We start from the raw sequence: 10,329 nt of genomic DNA on the forward strand, positions 1-10,329 counted from the left end.
TACTGTCACCCAACAATGATGCTGCACAGAGCAAGCCAAAGACCAACAATGGTGGGAAGAAGAACATTGTGTTCATCCTCACAGACGATCAAGACGCTGTCCTAAACTCTGTCTCTTATATGCCCAAACTCAAAGAGCATATCATTGACAAGGGTACGTCGTTCGTCAACCACTTCACTACCACAGCCATCTGCTGTCCTTCCCGTGTTGCACTTTGGACAGGGAAACAGCCTCATAACACTAATGTCACTGACGTCAATCCACCGTATGGTAAGTTGAAGGGGTTATTAATATTAGGATAAAATGTTGACCGAAAAGGCGGCTTCCCCAAGTTCGTCTCACAGGGATTGAACGAGAACTACTTGCCTGTATGGTTGAAAGAAGCTGGGTACAACACATACTATACCGGCAAGCTCTTCAATGCTCATACTATAAACAACTACAACTCGCCTTATCCTGCAGGATGGACAGGAACCAACTTCCTACTTGACCCGGGCACGTATGACTACCTGAATCCTATCTACCAGCATAACCAGGAGCCACCAGTTCAACACAAAGGAGTGCACACTTCAGACTTGATTTCCAAGTATGCACATGATCTTCTCAAGGAAGCAATTGACGCCGAGAATCCATTCTTCGTTGCAATTGCGCCTGTTGCGCCACACTCCAATGTTAATCTCAGACGGCAACCTGGAAACCCGAGCGCACCTCTTATGACTATTCCCATTCCTCTTGAGAGACACTCTCATCTCTTCGAAGGGGTCAAAGTCCCGAGGACGGAGAACTTTAACCCAGACTCGGTACGTATTACTAATACTTGGAGTCGAGCGAATGCTGATGGTGTAACAGCCTAGTGGTGTGAGCTGGATTCACAAACTCGCCCAGCTCAATGACTCATCAGTCTCATACCTCGATGACTTCTACCGCGCTCGTCTCCAGGCTCTTCAGGGTGTCGATGAGATTGTTGAGCAAGTAACCAAGCAGCTTGAAGATGCTGGCATACTTGACGAGACATACATCATCTACAGCTCTGACAATGGATACCACCTGGGTCAACACAGACTGCCTCCTGGCAAGGAGTGTGGCTTTGACGAAGACATCCGCGTGCCTCTCTTCATCAGGGGCCCAAGTGTATCCTCAGGATCCATTGAGAATGCCGTGACTACACACATCGACCTTGCTCCTACGATTCTCAGACTCGCAGGCGCGGACCTTCGCAGCGACTTTGACGGAACTCCTATCCCTGTGTTGTCCACTCAGGAGAACAAACGACACGAGCACGTAGCGGTTGAGTACTGGGGCGGTGCTATCGCTGAAGGCGAGATTGGCGGTTTTGGTATGTTCGGTCTACCTTGGATGCTAATTCAATTTGCTGACGGCGTGCTACAGATGGCAAGGGACAGATTTTCGCGCAGAATAATACATATAAGGGCGTGAGAATAGTGCATGAGGACTACAATCTTTACTACTCGGCTTGGTGTAACAACGAGCACGAACTCTACGACCTCAAGGTATGTTTATCTCAGTGCTGTTGACTGGCTTGATGCTAACCCCCATTAGACCGACCCAGGACAGTTGAAGAGCCTGTTCCCTCACGATGACACAACTGCCGATTCAGCACTGTTAGGAACGACTGCCCGACAGGTCCTCAATCGCCTGGATGCTCTCATGCTTGTGTTGAAGTCTTGTAAAGGCAACACGTGCATTGAACCATGGAAGATCCTGCACCCAGAAGGTGGTGTGACGAGCTTAAAGGATGCTCTTCAGGCAAAATTTAACGCCTTTTATAAGGAGCAGGTAAAGGTTAGGTTTGATCGTTGCGAGTACGGATACTTGATCGATGCTGAAGGACCTCAAGTCGGATATGAGTATCGTGAGGGCTTGGAGTGGCATCATTGGACTTGAAGGGCTGTCTCGTGATTATGACAGCATTATTAGTAGTCTATAAAACATCGGCTATAGTGTCTCGCGGTGCTTTGCATAAAGCCAATAGCCTTCGCGTGGGAATATGTATAATAAGATTTGTTCTCAATAATATAACTGGCGTGATTAATGAGTGACAGATCAAGAATCGGCCTTTGTCGGCATAGGTTATAGCATCACGACTTTATCAACTCAAGAGTGGAGGACTGGGATATGGCCTTGTGACGTCTTTGGGCTTCGTCAAAGCTGGGCATGCGCTGATATCGTGTTGTTCTTACGTGATCAAGACCTCGAGGTACTATGTTTGCTTTCCTTCAGAACGCTTAAGCAGTTTTCGAGGAATGTTGAATGGGCTTCATCCCAGGTGAACTGACGGTGCTTCTGATAGGTCTACCGAAGAGTACTTGAGTTTCAATGAAAGATTTCAGAAGCCTGAACATTTTGATGGGCCTGAGATCCTTGTCGTGCCTTGAGAACTGTAAGTCAAAGCGTCGGTCGAACAACTGTCGGCGATGAAGTGCCAGATGCCAACATGCTAGTTGACCACAGGTGTTCCGTAGAATATCGTGACTGGATTACGTATAAGAGGAATAAAACAAGAGATTAGAAAAAGATGATGAAGGGCATTGTGCAATTGTCTTGCTAATTAACTGTTCGTCTCTTCACCGAGGTGCAGGTCCGGAGCCGGTGGTGACCCGGCCCCACTATCTCCGGCACGGATGAGTTTGAAGTTGTGATCATCTCAGGCTCGCAACGAAGGCTACGAGTTGAAAGGCAGGACTGTGTTTGGAATAGAATTGACTGGAAAGTTCAAGCAGCATCTTCATTGAATTAATGCTGTAGGAGGTGAAATGGTGATTTGAAGTCGGCGTGGTAATTCACGAGTGTTCATTGGGCAGAAATTCATTTCTGCCGGAAATACAAGGCACAAACCGACGCTTCCGACCTTGAACCGAAAGAGCATCTCACGACAGCTCTGCCAATTCAAGACAACCTCACATCTCGAAGTCCAATTGATCAGCAACCATGGCTTCCGACGCTATCACCGAGCCGCGGCGTACGTACCGACCCGATAATTGACGCTCGAGCGACTTTTCCCTACCGAATATCGACCGCTGACTTGCTGAGCAGAAGCGACCCGCGAGGAGATGCGCGATGCCAAACTCCCTCTGGCCTACCGAGACAGCTGCGCTCACCTCTTGATTCCTCTCAACAAGTGCCGAAGGGATACTTGGTACGCCCCTTGGAAGTGCTCGGTAAGTCAATTACCTTTTTCCAGAGCTTGAGCCCAAGGAAGCCCAAGTCCGCGGCTACACCGAGCTCAGCCCAGTCAAGCTTCAGCCCAACAAAAAGCCGATCATTACCGAGATATCGATGCCAATATCAATAAAACACCATGCTTACGCTAGAGGGATTGACTAGGATGAGCGACATAGCTACGAGAAATGCCAGTACGTCGAGTTCAAGAAGCGAGTCGCCAAGATGGACGAGTTGAGGGAGTCGAAGGGAGGTGCACGAAGCAACTAGAGGACCAGACAAATATTCCCGGGTATAGGGCCGGGCCGGAACTGTACATTTTTACAAACAAGCCAAGCCAATGTGTTTGACAAGAAAACCGGAATAGAAAGAGGCATTCCACCTGCAATGAAACGCGATCAAGAACAAGACGAACGAGAAAGACGAAATTGTGAAATGATGGCAGAGCCTACATGGCGTGAACAACTGGAATCGATGGGCTAATGGAAATAGGCAAGCGAGGAGGTTTGGGCAGAGCCTCATGAGATGCTGATGCGCACTTCCACGGCATAAGAGAGGGACCGGCAAAGAGTGGAGGAACAGTGGGACTTGAGAGTTGGATAGTGACAGGAATAAGAGCACGACTTGCAATGTCGCAGGACATCGTGGCGGATAATACCCTGTCTAGACCGGCACAAGACGACAAATACGCCGACGTGGTGCTGTGCCGGTTCCAAGTGGTCCAAGGGGGAGAATTATATAACGAGGCCGTGAGCCACCGAGAGATTGTGAAGTTGAGTTGGAGATTGTCAGACAGGCTGTGTTGTGGTGTTTTTCATGATGTTCTCTCATCTGTTGCCTGAACATTAGCAACTTTTTTATTCTACAGTGCGTTGACCATCTATCGGCAGTTGGTTTCCGCAGAGCCTCAACACCAACATTTTCTATCGCCAAGTTCTTATCGATTGCTGATCGACAGCTTGAGCCTTGACCATGGCTTTGAGAGTCACGATAAGATATGGACGACTTTTGCCGCTGCGTTTAGCCACTTGATGGCTGAGGCATGGTGAAACTGATGATCAACACGAACACCGGAATTCGTCGGCTCAAGAAAGACACAAGGAGATGACACAGCTCCTCTTCCCTCCATCTTACACACGATAGGGCAGGTTATGATGAGTCGTGGAGCTTATTGCGAGTGGCATGGTCCCAGCGCATCACGAGTCAGATCATGTTCACTTCAGCCTCACAGGTGCGAGCTCCGGGAGGCTCATGCGCTGAAAAGAGCCGCATGCAGGCGGTTCTAGCAAAGTTTTACGCTATGCAAGGTCCCACTTGCCCCAAAGCCAGTCAGTCAGCGGGTGGCTTGGCGGCAAATCCACTTTAGCATCCGAAGATCCTGGCAATGGAACCACATTCAACGTGATTTCCTTTAGATGAGATCCACTACCGATCCATCAAAGATTGAGGCAAGCAAACCTTGTATGAACGACGATCCACTACCAACCGGTTTGGCTCGGGACATATCACTGCCATCAACCGGCCCGGTTGTGAGCTTCGAGTCGGCCGGCTGTGGATATATATCCCAGGCTCGCGTCTTGGATTTACTGCCAAGACTACTACTACGGAGTCTCCGGTGACTTCACAACAACACAATTGGATCACCACACATTACGTGGAACCACTATTTGATTTCTCTTATATAACAGTTTCTAACAAACGCTGACTGAAAATAACATGACACACATATACAGGGATGACAGAATTCAGGAGATACCAACGTAATGCTCTTACAGAGAGTGAAAGAATGATTCCCGCTGTCTAAACGAAAAAATAACTGGATACTTTACTTCATACACGAGTCCGAGACCTGCTCAGAAGAGGGCATTGCTTCCGCAGTCGAAGACGCCCTGGATGGAACTGGAGTCGTTGGCAAACAGGTCCAACAGCTCCGTGATAGATGACCACAGACCAGCCGCGTTCATGAAAATCGAAATTGCGATGAGGAATGCGTTGACACAGGTCAACAGGATCTTGGTGGGGCTGGCAAACATCTGGTGCCAGTTCATGTGGAACCAGAATACGGCGCTGAAGCCGAATGTGAACCACGAGATGGTAGTCGCCGAGGCAATAGACAAGATAGAGTCGAACACGGGGATGGCGTTGGAGAGGATGAAGCAGAGAGCCCAGAAGACGGTCACGATGGTCATCCAGATGGACCACGAGCGAACATTGTTGGCAGTCATCTCGCTTTGGAGCTTGAAGTGCTTCATCACCTGGACGTACACGTACTTGATTCCGGTGTGGCCAAAGGCGAGTCCGGTGGATAGAACAGCGGGGAGGACAATGCCATAGGCGATCTTGGCAATGTTCTCTGAAGCCGAGCCGAGGGCGGGCGAGACAGTGTACTCACCAGCAAGGCAGTAGATGGCGATAGCCACGACAACGTAGAAGGTGATGGACACAACCTCCAACCAGGCAAGGGCAAAGCCAAAGTCCTTGACGGGGTCGATCATCTCAGCCATGTAAGTGACGAAGTTGATGTTACCAGAGTAAGCGTAGCAGATCTTGAGGCACGCGTTGAGACCAGAGCGGAAGTCGGGGTTCGCTACGATCTTGATGTCCTTCTTCCAGCCGACGGGCGCAGCGCTGGGGTTCTTGATTCCGAGGGAGATCATGACTAGCACCGCGGCGGCGATGACAGAGACCATGCAGGGGATGCCGGACTGCGAGACGAACTTGGAGGTTCGGGGCGCGCAGAGGACCCAGCAGCAGAGACAGCCGACGCCGATGAAGCCCACAGTGCAGATGGAGTGGCTGGAGATCGTGTTGAAGGCGATAGAGAGCGTGACACTCGCCGAAGCAGCTGTCATGATCACCTGGACCAACAGACCAATGCCAGAAGCGATAGCAAGGGGACGACCGCCAACAACACGGGTCATGTCAACGACGTTCAACACATGAGGATGTCTTCCAAAGAACTGCTTCAGCACAAAAGCAGTATACCACGACAAAAGACCAATGCCAATAATAGCAATAAGACCAGGAATGATGCCCATCGTCTTGAGAACGCTGGGCAACGACAACACACCGAGACCGACTTGGTTGGTCAGCAGAGCAAAGGTGGTGTCCCATTTTGTCATGTTGCGGAAGTTCTTGGAGCCCTCGCCGCCGCCGAAGCCATTGTCTACGACGGGGACGTTGTGGGCAGAGTGAAGATCTATGTCGTGGCCCTTTTCATTGTCGAGGGGTACTTTTTCTTTGCTGTTGGTTTTGCTGGAGTCGTGGCCTTGGTCTGAAGGGTAGATGTCGTTGTGGACGTCTTGAGGATATGCAGACATGATGGCGGTTGTTTGTATGTAAGTGTGTATGTATATAGGTATATTAAGTAACTTTGCTTGCTTAGGGAGTACACATGAGTTATGATATATGATGGGTATACGGGATGGATGAGGAGGAAGGGGAGGATGAAGTGCAAGTTGGATACAGAGATGGAAGAGGAATATATAAGATACTGAGTTAGCAAGGAGTCCAAGAACCTAAGCGTACAAGTAGGACAGGGTAAGAGCTCGGAATTCCCTCATTAAGCTCCGCGTAGAGAATGGATTCTGGCCGTGCTTTGCTTGGTATTTGGAGGGGTTCCACCAAGATAGGACTTGTAGTCGGCGAAAGGACAGCCTTGGATTTCTGGGGAGACCCTCTTTCTTTCGCCGTACCTATCTACGGAGTAGTGCATCAGTCCGTTGGGGGCAAAACTGTGCCTTGTTCTTCCTTTCGTACCTTTCTTAGACTATGAGGTAACAAGTCAGCTGTGATGATCATCTCGTCCCTCGAATCTCCCCATATGTGGATTCTCTCTCGTGAGGAGATACAAACTTGATACTGCACCGTAGAGTAGATGCAGGACCCTGGAGGGCAACACTCCACGTTCAGTGAGGGATTACATGGGGTATCACTGATTCGAATTGGGTATTTCTGTTAGGTATTTGCATGGTGCAATTGATGGAGTAAAAGCTGGGGACATGGGAAAGGGATCAGAGTGGTGGAAACGCGCTAGAAGGCCGTCATGTTACGTACATGACAATCCAATCCAATCCAGGCCGATTAGCAGCAACAAGACTGGACCGGTTTGCCCGTTGTTTTGGGGCTATAAATCCGGGCCGTTAGTAATGACTGATCTGCAAGTGTTGGAGTCTACAATGGATAGAGCTGTTGTCATCACTCGGCAGTTATAGGGTCTATCATGAATGATCTTCATCATGGTATCCAAGGTGATAGATACTTCATGATGCCTACAGAATACTGATCAAACCGATGAGTTACCAGGTGAGTCTCTGGGTACAGTACTTGTTGATGTCTTGTTCGCTTCTGAATTGTGGTTCCAATAAGCTTGGCTACACTCATCCGAAAAAGGCAATTATGCTACAAGTTACCTAGTTCCAAAACTTTTTTTCTTCTCGCTCTGAACTCGAGGCTGACAGGCGCGTTACCGAGAGAGGGTTAAATCCGCAGCATGGACCCGAGGTGGAGATTCCCTTTCTGGTCTCTTTTTTCCATAGCAATATGGTACTTTTTTAATATATCTGATGTTTTAATGATCATGCCATTCACCGCGGACGAAGTTGAAGGGCATGGATTTGGGTGCTTGTGTTTGTTATGATATGAAAAATGCTGCTGTTGAGTTTTTGCCACGCCAAGAATTGGGGCTGGAGGTGCGGAACAAGGGATGGATGTCTTGTTTTGGGGAAAAATTTGGAGAGATTTTTGGAGATGCATTCAGATTTACAGGGGTGATGTCCACTGAAGAAGCCCTATAGCTGTCTTTTCTCTTCTGGAGAAACAGTCATCTGTTCATTGAACATATACATAGTATGCTCAGCAAGGTAACCACGAGTCAACGAAAATACGTATTACTGAGGAATAAGCTTATCACAATGTCATGCAAGAGTCAGTCACTGCGGCTTACAGTATCCTCGGCGCGGAAAATAACCCCAAGCATCCCTGTCCTTCATGTCGTCATCCCTAATCCCTGACACGCACCTCTTTTTTGCCTCAGGGGTTCGGTTCATCCTGCACGCACTGCAAGAAAAGCAAAAAGACTTCTAGTCGAATTCTAGAAGATATGGGCGTGGGGTGTTCCGTGATACGATGTTCGGTCTGAGTCCGTCGCCAAGAGAACACGGCTTGAACTTTCTACTGTCGTGAACCTATTACTTGAAGTCTTTTGGCCTTGGCAATCAAGAGTGAGATGGTATATTACGAGTCACTCAGCTTTTACGTACAATAAACAAGACCTGTCCATTGTCCCCATGGGACATCTCCATATTCCCCCAGCAATTTCACCTCGGGATATCCGGGGCACTCCAGCTTTTGTCTCTTGGCTATTGGAACGTAGTGTGTTTGAAGAATGTTCTATCCAAACCGAAATATTATCGACAGACGTGACCTGTGCGTGGAGGTAATGCCGATGTCCTGAATCATGCTATTTCCTAAATGGTACACTACAGGCTCTGCCGCCGGCAGCTAGATGGGCGTCTTCCGTGTCGCTCGCTCTGGATCTTATTTGACCCTGTAGATCTGGTAATTCTGCGGCTTACAGGGGTGGACTGTGCTAATGCATCATACGATGCGAGTTCGTCACTTGGGCATAGAGGAATACACCAAGATCGTCAGTGTTTCTGGAAGGAATCGATGAATAACGGTTCGACTATCGTCGGTTCAAAAGCAAACGTGACAGACACCTTCTCAGCCTATCATGAACTACAGGGTAAAAACAGTGATATCATCTCTTCATCGACACTCTGAATCGTTATGCATCAAGCCGCCTCGTACCGAAGCTTGGCTTCTCAACATGGCAAGTATCATCTCCCCAAGCATCCGTCAATCTCCCAAAGTCTTGGCCGGTAAAACATCCGGCCTCCCCAACTCACTGCAGATCCTGAATCCTCATGGTTACAAAAGACCATCAAAGCCCGTATCAGCATCATGATAATAACTCTTGTAAGTAATAAACGGCGATAATCTGGATGCCTATCACATGGCATCACAGCGTTGGGCCTCATGAGGGTCTGAGCATAATTCACGTCTCCATCGCTTCAGCGGAAAGAGTCGGTGTTTCTTGCCAACGCTTTCTCCGCTTCTAAAGGAGTGCTGAGGGCTTCATGTCCAATAAGCTTGGCTGGTGAGTGTTTTTGTCCGTGCTGATATCCTCACCGATGTGTATATGGCCCGAATGTTCTCCATTCAGGACCGGCTTCAAAGCCGGCGATATCCTCTTGCACAAGTTATGCTTTGCCACGATGCTTTAATTACGTATGGGGTCTTATCGGTTACTTGGTATCGAGGCTCGGGACGTCAAGGGTTTTGATTCATTCCGCGCCGGGGAAGTGATGAAGAAGGTCGTTCCGAAGTGAAAGCAGGGACATGTTTCCCATTGCGTTGATGGAGATCTTGATGCCCCCTGAGATAACGTGTATCAATCTCATGACTTGATCATATGACTCCTTCAACTCTTTACGTTACCTGAAAGGAAAGTCGAGCTTTGGCATCAATATCGTCAACATGGTGGAGATATTCACGATTGTGGACAGTTAAAACGTGGGATGAAACATTGAGGCTTTATTCGTTCCTCATGCGAAGTTCTGAGAATGATTTTCGGTCTCTAAATGATATCTCCGACCTGAAGTATCCTTGTTAAGTGAGGCCTTAAATCACATCTTGGACCAGAATGTGGACACTCTTTGACTCGGACGGTGGAATGTTTCTAGCTTTGACTTTGTCATCGAATCAAAGGAGCCTCTTGATCGGGTTGAAAGATCATCTCATCATATTTGGGCATCAGTAATTAGTTCATACGTCAAGAATGTTGAGCCAGGAGAAGGTCCCGAGTTTCTCTCAAGTCCTCGAGACTTCATTTAGCTTCGTGCATCAGGTTGATGGACTCAACCTCTGCCAGTCTCAGCTATCTAGCCTACTTTCTGTCATCAATTACCTGGTTTTGTTAGTCTCCTCTTCTTTTTATCTCACACAGATGATACAGGTCTCTATGGTGAGCTGGACCTGGAGGTGATGCTCAAAAGCTTCCCTACACAACGCCTGGGTCGATGATCACAGAGGCTTAGTCCCATCCGGTGCCAAACCATCGGCTTCTAGACTATTCTATGAGATTCT

The 10,329-nt window shown here is 48.5% G+C and overlaps 4 protein-coding genes across 5 annotated transcripts; 2 read left to right on the forward strand and 2 right to left on the reverse strand.

Moving 5' to 3' along the window:
- Window positions 1-89: 89 nt before the first annotated feature.
- FOXG_13747 (arylsulfatase) lies at window positions 90-2,547 on the forward strand. Of its 2 annotated transcripts, XM_018393746.1 has the most exons (6): window positions 90-270; window positions 319-800; window positions 850-1,336; window positions 1,390-1,511; window positions 1,561-2,401; window positions 2,463-2,547. In XM_018393746.1, exons 1-5 carry the CDS (start codon window positions 120-122, stop codon window positions 1,903-1,905), a joined length of 1,587 nt encoding a protein of 528 aa, XP_018253065.1. In that variant the 5' UTR covers window positions 90-119; the 3' UTR covers window positions 1,906-2,401; window positions 2,463-2,547. The 2 variants fall into 2 exon arrangements, with proteins under 2 accessions (XP_018253065.1, XP_018253066.1); XM_018393747.1 differs by having other exon boundaries at window positions 1,390-2,401.
- Window positions 2,548-2,949: 402 nt separating this feature from the next.
- Window positions 2,950-3,450, forward strand: FOXG_21245 (NADH dehydrogenase (ubiquinone) 1 beta subcomplex 7; the record flags this gene model as incomplete). Its single annotated transcript, XM_018401553.1, has 3 exons — window positions 2,950-2,980; window positions 3,055-3,179; window positions 3,346-3,450. 3 exons carry the CDS (start codon window positions 2,950-2,952, stop codon window positions 3,448-3,450), a joined length of 261 nt encoding a protein of 86 aa, XP_018253067.1.
- Window positions 3,451-3,628: 178 nt separating this feature from the next.
- FOXG_21246 (uncharacterized protein) lies at window positions 3,629-3,823 on the reverse strand (the record flags this gene model as incomplete). The annotated part of the gene is made up of 1 exon (XM_018401554.1): window positions 3,629-3,823. One exon carries the CDS (start codon window positions 3,821-3,823, stop codon window positions 3,629-3,631), a length of 195 nt encoding a protein of 64 aa, XP_018253068.1.
- Window positions 3,824-4,794: 971 nt separating this feature from the next.
- On the reverse strand, window positions 4,795-6,670 carry FOXG_13748 (uncharacterized protein). The gene has a single exon (XM_018393748.1). The coding sequence runs from the start codon at window positions 6,498-6,500 to the stop codon at window positions 5,034-5,036; it is 1,467 nt and encodes a 488-aa protein (XP_018253069.1). The 5' UTR covers window positions 6,501-6,670; the 3' UTR covers window positions 4,795-5,033.
- Between the last annotated feature and the right edge of the window lie 3,659 nt (window positions 6,671-10,329).

Source organism: Fusarium oxysporum, chromosome 10 (assembly GCF_000149955.1).
Source record: "Fusarium oxysporum f. sp. lycopersici 4287 chromosome 10, whole genome shotgun sequence".
NCBI classification, from domain to species: domain Eukaryota; kingdom Fungi; phylum Ascomycota; class Sordariomycetes; order Hypocreales; family Nectriaceae; genus Fusarium; species Fusarium oxysporum.